Raw genomic sequence first — 13804 nt, 5'->3', positions numbered from 1 at the left:
TCAACCTGTTCTGACCCATGGCATCATAGAAGGTCAACCATACAGTATGTTGGTGAGGTGGTTCAACCTGTTCTGACCCATGGCATCATAGAAGGTCAACCATACAGTATGTTGGTGAGGTGGTTCAACCTGTTCTGACCCATGGCATCATAGAAGGTCAACCATACAGTATGTTGGTGAGGTGGTTCAACCTGTTCTGACCCATGGCATCATAGAAGGTCAACCATACAGTATGTTGGTGAGGTGGTTCAACCTGTTCTGACCCATGGCATCATAGAAGGTCAACCATACAGTATGTTGGTGAGGTGGTTCAACCTGTTCTGACCCATGGCATCATAGAAGGTCAACCATACAGTATGTTGGTGAGGTGGTTCAGCCTGTTCTGACCCATGGCATCATAGAAGGTCAACCATACAGTATGTTGGTGAGGTGGTTCAACCTGTTCTGACCCATGGCATCATAGAAGGTCAACCATACAGTATGTTGGTGAGGTGGTTCAACCTGTTCTGACCCATGGCATCATAGAAGGTCAACCATACAGTATGTTGGTGAGGTGGTTCAACCTGTTCTGACCCATGGCATCATAGAAGGTCAACCATACAGTATGTTGGTGAGGTGGTTCAACCTGTTCTGACCCATGGCATCATAGAAGGTCAACCATACAGTATGTTGGTGAGGTGGTTCAACCTGTTCTGACCCATGGCATCATAGAAGGTCAACCATACAGTATGTTGGTGAGGTGGTTCAGCCTGTTCTGACCCATGGCATCATAGAAGGTCAACCATACAGTATGTTGGTGAGGTGGTTCAGCCTGTTCTGACCCATGGCATCATAGAAGGTCAACCATACAGTATGTTGGTGAGGTGGTTCAGCCTGTTCTGACCCATGGCATCATAGAAGGTCAACCATACAGTATGTTGGTGAGGTGGTTCAACCTGTTCTGACCCATGGCATCATAGAAGGTCAACCATACAGTATGTTGGTGAGGTGGTTCAACCTGTTCTGACCCATGGCATCATAGAAGGTCAACCATACAGTATGTTGGTGAGGTGGTTCAACCTGTTCTGACCCATGGCATCATAGAAGGTCAACCATACAGTATGTTGGTGAGGTGGTTCAACCTGTTCTGACCCATGGCATCATAGAAGGTCAACCATACAGTATGTTGGTGAGGTGGTTCAACCTGTTCTGACCCATGGCATCATAGAAGGTCAACCATACAGTATGTTGGTGAGGTGGTTCAACCTGTTCTGACCCATGGCATCATAGAAGGTCAACCATACAGTATGTTGGTGAGGTGGTTCAACCTGTTCTGACCCATGGCATCATAGAAGGTCAACCATACAGTATGTTGGTGAGGTGGTTCAACCTGTTCTGACCCATGGCATCATAGAAGGTCAACCATACAGTATGTTGGTGAGGTGGTTCAGCCTGTTCTGACCCATGGCATCATAGAAGGTCAACCATACAGTATGTTGGTGAGGTGGTTCAACCTGTTCTGACCCATGGCATCATAGAAGGTCAACCATACAGTATGTTGGTGAGGTGGTTCAACCTGTTCTGACCCATGGCATCATAGAAGGTCAACCATACAGTATGTTGGTGAGGTGGTTCAACCTGTTCTGACCCATGGCATCATAGAAGGTCAACCATACAGTATGTTGGTGAGGTGGTTCAACCTGTTCTGACCCATGGCATCATAGAAGGTCAACCATACAGTATGTTGGTGAGGTGGTTCAGCCTGTTCTGACCCATGGCATCATAGAAGGTCAACCATACAGTATGTTGGTGAGGTGGTTCAACCTGTTCTGACCCATGGCATCATAGAAGGTCAACCATACAGTATGTTGGTGAGGTGGTTCAACCTGTTCTGACCCATGGCATCATAGAAGGTCAACCATACAGTATGTTGGTGAGGTGGTTCAACCTGTTCTGACCCATGGCATCATAGAAGGTCAACCATACAGTATGTTGGTGAGGTGGTTCAACCTGTTCTGACCCATGGCATCATAGAAGGTCAACCATACAGTATGTTGGTGAGGTGGTTCAACCTGTTCTGACCCATGGCATCATAGAAGGTCAACCATACAGTATGTTGGTGAGGTGGTTCAACCTGTTCTGACCCATGGCATCATAGAAGGTCAACCATACAGTATGTTGGTGAGGTGGTTCAACCTGTTCTGACCCATGGCATCATAGAAGGTCAACCATACAGTATGTTGGTGAGGTGGTTCAACCTGTTCTGACCCATGGCATCATAGAAGGTCAACCATACAGTATGTTGGTGAGGTGGTTCAACCTGTTCTGACCCATGGCATCATAGAAGGTCAACCATACAGTATGTTGGTGAGGTGGTTCAACCTGTTCTGACCCATGGCATCATAGAAGGTCAACCATACAGTATGTTGGTGAGGTGGTTCAACCTGTTCTGACCCATGGCATCATAGAAGGTCAACCATACAGTATGTTGGTGAGGTGGTTCAACCTGTTCTGACCCATGGCATCATAGAAGGTCAACCATACAGTATGTTGGTGAGGTGGTTCAACCTGTTCTGACCCATGGCATCATAGAAGGTCAACCATACAGTATGTTGGTGAGGTGGTTCAACCTGTTCTGACCCATGGCATCATAGAAGGTCAACCATACAGTATGTTGGTGAGGTGGTTCAACCTGTTCTGACCCATGGCATCATAGAAGGTCAACCATACAGTATGTTGGTGAGGTGGTTCAACCTGTTCTGACCCATGGCATCATAGAAGGTCAACCATACAGTATGTTGGTGAGGTGGTTCAGCCTGTTCTGACCCATGGCATCATAGAAGGTCAACCATACAGTATGTTGGTGAGGTGGTTCAACCTGTTCTGACCCATGGCATCATAGAAGGTCAACCATACAGTATGTTGGTGAGGTGGTTCAACCTGTTCTGACCCATGGCATCATAGAAGGTCAACCATACAGTATGTTGGTGAGGTGGTTCAGCCTGTTCTGACCCATGGCATCATAGAAGGTCAACCATACAGTATGTTGGTGAGGTGGTTCAACCTGTTCTGACCCATGGCATCATAGAAGGTCAACCATACAGTATGTTGGTGAGGTGGTTCAGCCTGTTCTGACCCATGGCATCATAGAAGGTCAACCATACAGTATGTTGGTGAGGTGGTTCAGCCTGTTCTGACCCATGGCATCATAGAAGGTCAACCATACAGTATGTTGGTGAGGTGGTTCAGCCTGTTCTGACCCATGGCATCATAGAAGAGTGGTTTTCAACCAGTGGTCTGGGGGTAAAATCAAACCAAGTACATTTGGTTTTGGCGGTTTTCATTTTAGAATAGAATAGAATAGAGCTTTATTGTCACATCACATGAATTACAAGTAAAACAGTGGGTGAAAAACATTGTGGTGCAGCTTAAAACTACAGTAGCAGTTAAAAGTGAAAACAGTGCAAAACCTCCCAAAACCTTAATTAAGCCTATCAACCATAAAAGAATAAAAGATACAATAATAAATAAAAACACTACTCAAGTCCAATGTGACCAGCAGTCCTACACTACTGCTTGTTCAGCATTCTCACAACCGTGGGGAAAAAACTGTTGAGCATCCTGTTGGTGTTGCTTGGGATGCTTATGTATCGTTTCCCAGGCCGGGGGTTTCTGCAGGCTTGAAACAGTTTATTGCTGGGGTGGTAAGTGTCTTTTATGATGCCTTTTGCCCTGGCTGCACATCTTTTGTCGCACAGTCCTTGGAGGGATGGAAGTTCGGCCCCAATGATGCGCTGGGCCGCTTTCACCACCCTCAGTAAGGCACCCTTGTCGTGTACAGTGCAACTCAAAAGTTAAATTATTGTTTTTGTGCATTACTTAATTGAAAATGAATCTACACACGCCAGGCTAGTTCTGTACGTGGCTCAAATGATGAATAAATAATGACCTTGATATGAAAAAGGTTGAAAACCACTGACAGAAGAATGCTTCCAAGAATGTCCAACAGCTGCAGATCTATTAACTTGTAGATTGGATATTTTAGTTATTTTTCCCATGAATTAAAGGACAACTTTGTTTTTTTACAACAAGGGTTCATATTTTAGATTGTAATTAGAGAAAAGAAAAAGTGAGTGTAAAAATGTTTTCATCTGCTTCGTTCTATTGTTTTATCACGTTTACCGTGCTAAAATGTGGGGCATGGGTACGCATGGGGGCATGCGTACAAGTGGATAAATATGTATTTTTAGACACAATAAGCCAGCAGTTTCTTTATTGCTATTTACAGTAACACTTCTAGCCCCCATAAGTCACATCCAACCATCAAAGGTTGTGTTGTATCTTGGGAATGGGCTTATTCTGTGTAAAATGACATATTTAGTCACGTGTACGCATGCCCCCAACCACTGAAATAAGAATTTCTAAAACAATAGAAAGTAAATGAAATAATTTTAACACTCATCTTTTATATTCTTTAATTACAATCTAAAATTTGAATCCTTTAAGTGGTCAACTTTCCAAGGGAATTCCAGAAACACTGGTACCTTATTATAACTTCTATCACTTAAAGGACAACTTATTTTTTTTTACAATTATAGAAAAGAAAAGATGAGTGTTAAAATGTTTTCATTTACTGCTTTCTATCGTTTTATCCATTTTAATTGATTGATTGATTGAAGACTTTATTAGAAGTTTGCATAGGAAAAGGTACAGTTTCATGACGGTACAGTTCACTGGTACAAGGTCTACTAAAAGGAGATCCATGAAAAGACTAAGCTTATTTCCACAGGAAACCATTTAAAGGGATATTCCACTTTCAACAGGGAGCAGTGGTAGGGCTTCTCTCCACATACACACCCATTGTAACTTCAAACTCCATTTTAACCATGATAGATTCATTAAAAACACACATTATTTTTTCTAGTGACTCATAATACCATCCTAATACGTGAACAGGCCGTGTTTTTTCGATAACTTTTTTCATTTATTTTTAATAATTATTTGAAAAAATTGAAAAAATGAAATTGAAAAAGAAAATATTAAAAATAAATGAAAAATGTTATCGAAAAAACACGGCCTGCTCACATATTAGGAGGGTAGTATGAGTCACCAGAAAAAATAATGGGTGTTTTTAATGAATCTATCATGGTTAAAATGAAGTTTGAAGTTACAATTCATAGCTCAGGGGTAGAGAAACTGGTATTAGAGCACAAAGGGTATAAATCCCGAAGGGTTCCCAGTTCGAATCCGGGCTCCCCCTGAGTTAATGTCGAAGGGTCCTTGGGCAAGACTCTGAACCCCTAATTGCCTCCGGTGAGTAGGTTGGTGCCTTGCATGGCTTCCTCCGCCACCGGTGTATGAATGTGTGTGTGAATGGGTGAATGTAATGCACAATCTATGTAAAGCGCTTTGGATTAAAAGCGCTATATAAATGCACCATTTACCATTTACAATGGGTGTGTGTGGGGAGAGGGCCTGGAGGGCCTGGTAACATTTACATCAAATATCTAAATATTCAATCAAGCAAATTAAAAACTGTTCAGGGTGTTCATAAAAGCCTGATTAGATGATAAAATTACCAAAAAAAAATTGAAAGTGAAATACCCCTTTAAAGGAGCTATAGTCAACATTTTCTTGAAAAACAGATGCTAAAATAAAAAATAATGTTTCGAAAATATTTTATAAAAATATAAGCTTCATATATGTGTTTCTATTAAAAAATGACCACAAAAAACGTAAAATAATGATAAAATAATCATTTTGGCCGTTGTCAGGCCAACACTTTGTTTACATTCTAGTCTATAGACTAGGATGTAAACAAAGTGTCGGCCCTACAATGAAAAAGTTGACTAGCTCATTTAAGTATCTCATATAACATTGAATGACAGACGAATAGAACACAGTACTATGCAGTAGATATGTAAATAAAATAAAATGAGAGAACAAAAAAAAAAGAAAACAGTAAGTCTAAACAAACAGTAAGTACAAAGAAGGGGCAGGGGAGGGTAGGGTTGGCCTAGGTTAGTTTTTTTACCAGTTGCGAACGGCTGCTGCCTGTAAGTGTTTTCAGGATGCTAGTGATCCACACTCCTTTATGGCCTTTGGTAAGGCTTTCCACATTTTGGTGGTAGGCCTATAGCAGAAAAAAGAGTTTGACCCTTTGTTGGTTTTGACTCTGGGTTGAAAGTGATCTGTGGCGCTGCCTCTGGTGTTGTAATTATGGACATCCTTAATGTTTATAAAGTATTTTGACATTTCCATAATGATTTTAATTTCAGTGGGTGGGGAATGTGTACAAGTGGCTAAATATGTCTTTTTAGACACAAAATCAGATCAACCTTTATGACTGTAGGGAGGAGGGCCGTGTTGAGCTGGATGTTACTCTGCTGCCACCTGCTGGTGACCACCAGATGATGACACACTGAGATAGGATGGATTACATTGAAGTTTCAAGTCCAGAGGTGCTTGATTGATTGATTGAAGACTTTATTAGACGTTTCCATAGGAAAAGGTACATTTTCATGTACAGTACAGTTCACTGGTACAAGGTCAAATAAAGGAGAACCAAGAAAGCCTTATTTACATAGGAAACCTTTATGTATCTCATATAATTAAGCAATATTACACAAGAGAGGGTGTGCATTATCACGGTTATTTGCACGACAGCCTTGCTGCAGGAACGAGCCGAAAGCGGGTTCTGTAGGCAGGACTGAAGGACCAAATAACTGTGATAAGGCAGACATCCCAGTGTAATATTGTGATCATACAAATGTTGCCCTAAAAAAAACTCATCAACTTCATTTCATTGTATTTAAGATATATGATAGGAATTTGTAATTTTTGAATGCCACATCTACTATTCATGAAAACTGCTAGCCTATAGCCGCCACAGGCGTAGGAGACGGGGGGGTCGCGTACGTTTTGTCCCCTGTGGGCCGTGGACCACCAGTTGGGCTGCCGCGACGCTGAATTCCAAAAAGGAGAGGAAAAAAAACTCAAATGGGGCCGGCACTAGGACCACGCGGACGCTAGAAGAGGCTGCGGTCAGCCCGGCGTAGGCTTCCCTATGCTCGAAACTGGTCGTGTCATGTAATTCTAATTAAGTCCATTACTTCCTGTAAGTAGACTTAAAAATAAAACCAGTTCCCTACGGGAGTAGCCTCTTATTTTGAAATCTACCATTTTGAGAGGAAGTGAAGTGCTTCTGCTTGTTTTATTGGCTACTTGGTGCAGCCTGTATGCAGCTCAGTGTAAACAGAACTCACAGGTGGACCAGTGTGGATTGTACAAGCTTTTGACTAAACTAAAGTTCATATTATGATATGAAAACAATGCTCCTTTGACTTAAACAACGTACACCCTTTGAAAGTTTGTTAAACTTTGCACATCCGCAGCAGATTAGGTAAGGAGCTGGTTAATTACCTTCTGCTGGTTGGCTGTTCTTGTTGTGCCACGGTGATAACTGATAAGAGCATAGATTGTAGAAAATAATTATGTTGAGAGGCATAGAGCTGTTGCTTTGGTGTTTCGACCGTCTCTTTCTCTTTATAGTTGTTTATTTTGTCTCATCTCTCTGTGATACAGTAGTAGTTGTGCTCCGTGTGTACAATCATATACAGGAGTGTTATCAATTAAAACAAGCATGCATGTCGTCACTCGTCATGCCGTCATGTAATTAACGGTTCATTGCTTTTAAATGTTCTAATGATATTTTGTATGGCTCTGTTGCACTGCACTGTTAGGCTATGTGCTCTAAATCAGTGCTGAAGTTTCTCCTCCATTCTGTTTTTGCACAGTTGAAATTGGCTTAAAAATCCACATTCAAAGACGTATTTGACATGTATTTAATGGCTGGGCTGGGCTGTGAGAATTGATGCTGTGTTGGGGCAGTTTGAGCTGGGCCAGAAAATTTAAAGGTGTCCATAAAAACCCTACACACGCATCACTAGTGTAGTGCATGTGTGTAGTGTGCACGTATGTACATGCTGCGCTGTGTGGTATAACTCATTGTTACACACCAGAACAGACCTGGAAATGCACACAGAAACCCAAACCAAACCGAATTTTCGGCCGATCCGAACCGACCCGAACCGCGAATCATACTGGACTAGGCTGTTGTGGGCTGGGCCGGTCCAAATAGGACCCCCCCACCTGGGAACCTAACCCTACGCCTATGATAGCCGCCTAGCATATGGGGAAAGGGGCGCTCCCTTTCCCTCAGCTCTTTCTCAATTCGAGCACAGCTGCCGTCTTTGTTTGATGAGACGGTGCAGTAGTGCTCATTAAACTGCACTGCTAGATCATGATACTCAGTGACTGAATGACAGACAACAATTAATTACTTTTCTCATGATTATTTTATCGACACATGTTTCCTTTAAAAAGTGTTTTTTTCCCCTATATTTATTTAAACGTTTTCTTTATCAATCGACCAATTAACAACTTAAGCGTTACTCTAATATTTTGCTGCACAGCAGTATTTAAATCAAAATGTGAACAGGCCTCTCCTGTTTGTCTAAGCTCTGTCTCATCACTGATCGCATGTTTTATTACAATGAACCGTTCTGCAGCATATTTGGGTAAGGCATAGATAGGTTATACTATAAGTAAGGACAGCACAAGGTCAAATCAGTTTAGGCAAATCAGTACATCAACATCAGTACATCAGATGCACAGCAATGGTCATCTAAAACGCAGGTAGACCAAGAACCTAAGAATCTAAAACAATCAAAACATCAATAATCTGTACATTGGAGCTATACTGTGTTAGCCTGGCGTTGCTCATACTAATTCCAACAGGGGGTGGTGTTGTGCAGTCTGGTTTATTAACCAGGCTAATACTGTCTATAGCTCCAATGTATGATTGGATGCCAAGAGGAAAATGTCCTGACATCGGTCTATATAACAATGCCATCTAAATTACATGTATGATTATTGATGGGAGGCGAGTGCTACGGTAAGTCTTCAGACCACGGTGGAAGCTATAAGTGAGTCTGTAGTTCTAAGTGCTACGGTAAGTCTTCAGACCACGGTGGAAGCTATAAGTGAGTCTGTAGTTCTAAGTGCTACGGTAAGTCTTCAGACCACGGTGGAAGCTATAAGTGAGTCTGTAGTTCAAGTCTTCAGACCACGGTGGAAGCTATAAGTGAGTCTGTAGTTCTAAGTGCTACGGTAAGTCTTCAGGCCACGGTGGAAGCTATAAGTGAGTCTGTAGTTCTAAGTGCTACGGTAAGTCTTCAGACCACGGTGGAAGCTATAAGTGAGTCTGTAGTTCTAAGTGCTACGGGGAGTTCATTCCACAGTTAGGGGGCCAGGAAGGAGAATAGTCCTGTTGATACCTGACAGACAGACAGACAGACAGACAGACAGACAGACAGACAGACAGACAGACAGACAGACATGAATTGAGTACGCTCTCTCTCTCTCTCTCTCTCTCCTCTCTCTCTCTCTCTCTCTCTCTCTCTCTCTCTCTCTCTCACTCTCTCTCTCTTTCTCTCTAGGTGGTCCTCTCCTCAGATGAGCCTTCCATCGTCGCTTCCAGTCATCCTGGTTCTCCATACATCTGGCCAGCTCGCTGGTGCTTTCCGCTCTTGTGTCTTTCTTGAGTACATCCACGTATGTGTGTGGGACGTCCTGGTGAGCGGTGCCCATGTGTTGGTTCCCACAGCACCAGTTTACTGGCTGGCAGCTCCTGGTGTCTTTCATGGCAGTGTCCTGCTAGTCTCATTCTCCTGGCTGCTATTTTATCACTCACCCTTAATACTCCAGCATACAGATTCTTGTTGGTGACATGTGTACTCTTGAGCACAGCACTACACGTAACATTCTGGTGTAGCACCCGTCTAGAGACTTCTGCAGCGTTGGCTTCAGGGTCCAGCATTCACTGCCATAGAGGAAAACAGACTCTGAATTGAATACAAAAGTTGTGCCACAAATTCTTCTCGTGGTTTAAATCCTGTTAGTAGACCTTGTGTCTGAACTATACAGCCCTGAAATAGTCCAATGTGAACTTCTAATAAAGTATTCGGTCAATCATTCAATCAGTCTCATTCTTTTCAAACAAGCTATGGCTTTGACTTGGGGTGTAATTCAAATACAGTAAAATAGTATATAGTTATTATTCAAGGAGTACTCATTAAGTATTGATTATCTTGTAGGGCAAATAATAACAATAATAAGGAAACAAGTAAAATGATCAGTGCTCACCACTGTGTATATTTCTGTAAACTAAACACATTTACAAGAAAATGTACCTAGAAAATAACCACTTAAACCCAATGGTACTTTCTGTCATTCTAGGTAACGATGGTGCTGAAAATAGTTGTAACGTCACGTGCTATTGTCATGTGGTCAACTTTGATTCATTGTCTTCTCATACATAACCTTTAGGCAAGACAAGACAGTTTTATCTGCAGAACACATTTCACAACAACACGATTCAACATGCTTTATTTACACAGAATATCAAACAAAGAAAACAGAGACATATTTGTTGGCACCGTCTGGCGGTGATGACTAAGGATTGCACCTGAGGGTTCATTTCCTTGTTCAGTCGCTCAGCCTTTTTCCTCAGACTGAGACTCACTCGTCAGTCAGAGAGAGAGAGAGACACAACAAACTAAACCGAGAGGCAATTATCGATCAATCAATACATTAATTAATGACGGAGGGATCATTTGAACAACCTGGCAGACCGACTTGTCGACTACAAGACAGACAGACAGACAGACAGACAAACAGACTATAATCTCTACTGAGGTAAGAACGGGCAGATTATGAGAAGTGCTAAAGAAATATTACTGTTACTATGAATACCATAACCACTAGTACAAACACTACTAATAGTATAACGACTGCTATTGATACTTTTGACACTCATGATGTTATCGTTGTTGTTGTAATTCCTCTAGTAAAACAGTCTCATAACATTCCAGATCAGGGAGCGGCAGACAAAATGGCTTCCCGTTTGACTGTTCAGGAAGAGGAGCTGAGCTGTCCCGTGTGTCATGACATCTTTAAACATCCCGTTGTGCTGTCCTGTGGCCACAGCTTCTGCAGAGACTGTCTGCAGGACTGGTGGACGGAAAGACCAACCAAAGAATGTCCTGTTTGTCAGAGAAGATCCTCCAAGGACCGTCCTCTCACAAACTTTGTTCTGAAGAACCTGTGTGAGAACCTCTTGGAGGAGAAAGGCCGGAGCTCCTCGTCAGTGAGCTCTGAGGTCAGTGGCGTCAGTTCAGCAAAAGCTAGGGTATGGCAAAGATGGGAGTCCTCATGGAAAAGAGGCATTACATTTTAGATAACACGGTTCTATTGTGAAAATAGCAGATCTTTTGTCAGTTTTTTCCCCAGGTTTCTACGGTTTCTTGGGCTGGATATGGCAGCCTGGAACGGTTGTTCAAGTGCAGCTAAACTTGTTAGTAAATGTGCCACAATTAACAATAATGCATTGCACCTGTGCAGCTGACCTGCGGAACCTGGGGATATACCATCTTGTTAAGATGGACAATATAATTATAATACCTTAATAAAGTGACCATTTTGTAAATTTTGCATTTGCAGTTATTTTACTGTAATTTAACAACATAGGCTAATAACCAGCACAGATAAACAAAGAGACATTCATGGATTTATATTTAAAGGTAACTTTTATTTTCTCTCCTGAAACCAGGGTATGGCAGCTGCATACCCCAGCCATACCCAGTTGACGCCCCTGTCTGAGGTCCTCTGCACGGCACACGCTGAGAAGCTCAAGCTCTTCTGTCTGGACGACCAGCAGCTGGTGTGTCTTGTGTGTCGCGATTCAGAGAAACACGCCGGACACAAGTTCTTACCCGTGGACGAAGCGTCTGAGCGTTGCAAACAGAAGGTTCAGGAATCACTGGAGCCTTTAAAGGAGAAACTGAAGGTCTTTGAAGGAGTTAAAACACATTACGACAAAGCAGAAAATCTAATCAAGGTTCAGGCCAGGAACACAGAGACACAGATTAAGGAACAGTTCCAGAGTCTTCGTCGGTTCCTACAGGAGGAAGAGGAGGCCAGGATGGCCGCTCTGCGGGAGGAAGAGGCTCAGAAGAGTCAGGAGATGAAGGAGAGGGTTGAGGCTCTGAGCAGAGAAATGGAAACCCTCTCCGATGCCATCCAAGCTGCTGAGGACCAGCTGAGAGCCCAGGACCACCTCTCATTCCTGCAGAGCTACAAGACCACCATGGAGGGAGTCCAGCTCAGCCTGCAGGAGCCACCGCCGCTCTCTGTAGGAGCACTGATAGACCAGACCAAACACCTGAAGAACCTGACCTTCAGAGTCTGGGACAAGATGAAGGACATTGTCTCCTACACTCCTGTCATCCTAGACCCCAACACTGCTTATCCTATACTCATGGTGTCTGATGATCTGACCAGTGTGAGATGTTTAGGAGAGGAGCAGCAGCTTCCTGACAACCCAGAGAGGTTTGACGAGTGTTTCCATGTCCTGGGTTCAGAGGGCTTTAACTCAGGGTCTCACAGCTGGGATGTTGAGGTTGGAGACAATGAACACTGGGGAGTAGGTGTGTGTGAGGAGTCTTACAGGAGGAATGGAGCCAGAGGGAGTGGAGACTGGTGTATATGGTTATATGAGGGTGAATATAACGCATTCTCCTCATCAGGGCCTGGTGGTGATGATGATGATGATGATGATTATTATTATAAGATTACTGTTCTCTCAGTGAATCAGAAACCCCGGAGGCTCAGAGTCCAGCTGGACTGGGACAGAGGACAGCTGTCCTTCTCTGATCCTGATACCAACACACACCTCCACACCTTCACACACACCTTCACTGAGACACTGTTTCCATACATTTATAATGGTCACGGTGACGGTCCGTCTCTGAAGATGTTACCAGGGAGGATTTGTGTCTCCCTGGAAAACCACACTTAGAACTTCTAGTGTAAAAAATTAAAAAAAAGGAAAAAACAAAAAAACAAAAAACAGAATGTATTGATTTGGATTTGATTATAGGAAATCTCCTTGGCAAACAAAAGAGATTGGTTTATGACAAATTAGCAATTATCAATTTCAATTTACATACGATTATTTGAAGAACGTATCATTCAGTTTTGAATTATGTTGGCATAATAGACAGACACGCACGCACGCACGCACGCACGCACGCACGCACGCACGCACGCACGCACGCACGCACGCACGCACACACACACACACACACACACACACACACACACACACACACACACACACACACACACACACACACACACACACACACACACACAGTTAAACAGATCAAAGATTCCTTAAACAATGCTTTCATTTTTTTAGTGTATTGACAATCAGCTTGTAATTATGTTTTATAATGGTGACATGTTTGATATGATTATTCCTGATAACATGTTTATTATTGTAGTGTGTGTCAGGTATGGATCAGGTTTAAATCTTATAGTTATATGTGACAGTGATTTTATTGTTCATTCTCAGCCTGATGTGACCCAAACTAGTGAAAACAGCAGATCTACAAGCTCACAACGCTGCGATTTGCGCTGTGTGTTGTGAACGTATAGATCAGACCTGGGCATTGTGTGGCCCGGGGGCCGTATGCGGCCCTTTGGTTCACTCTGACCGGCCCTTGTAGGGTTAATGGCAAATTACAAAATAAACACATTTTCTCATTTTACCTCATGCATGGACTAAAGCTGCTTTTCTTTTATTTTTATTTTTTATTTTTTTATTTACGTACATATGGACGCAATGCGTACATCAGCACGTGTGCTAGCCTGATTTCAGACTCAACCAGTCCGCTCAGAGAGTGGGCGGGTCTATGGGCTG

The 13804-nt window shown here is 42.8% G+C and overlaps 1 protein-coding gene across 1 annotated transcript; it reads left to right on the top strand.

Moving 5' to 3' along the window:
* Window positions 1-10933: 10933 nt before the first annotated feature.
* On the top strand, window positions 10934-12898 carry LOC308293639 (E3 ubiquitin-protein ligase TRIM35-like; the record flags this gene model as incomplete). Its single annotated transcript, XM_080736234.1, has 2 exons — window positions 10934-11200; window positions 11702-12898. 2 exons carry the CDS (start codon window positions 10934-10936, stop codon window positions 12896-12898), a joined length of 1464 nt encoding a protein of 487 aa, XP_080592360.1.
* Window positions 12899-13804: the final 906 nt, after the last annotated feature.

The sequence above is a fragment of the Nannobrachium achirus genome (genome assembly GCF_963921795.1).
Source record: "Nannobrachium achirus genome assembly, chromosome: 11".
NCBI classification, from domain to species: domain Eukaryota; kingdom Metazoa; phylum Chordata; class Actinopteri; order Myctophiformes; family Myctophidae; genus Nannobrachium; species Nannobrachium achirus.
This window is presented reverse-complemented; position numbering and strand designations above follow the sequence as displayed.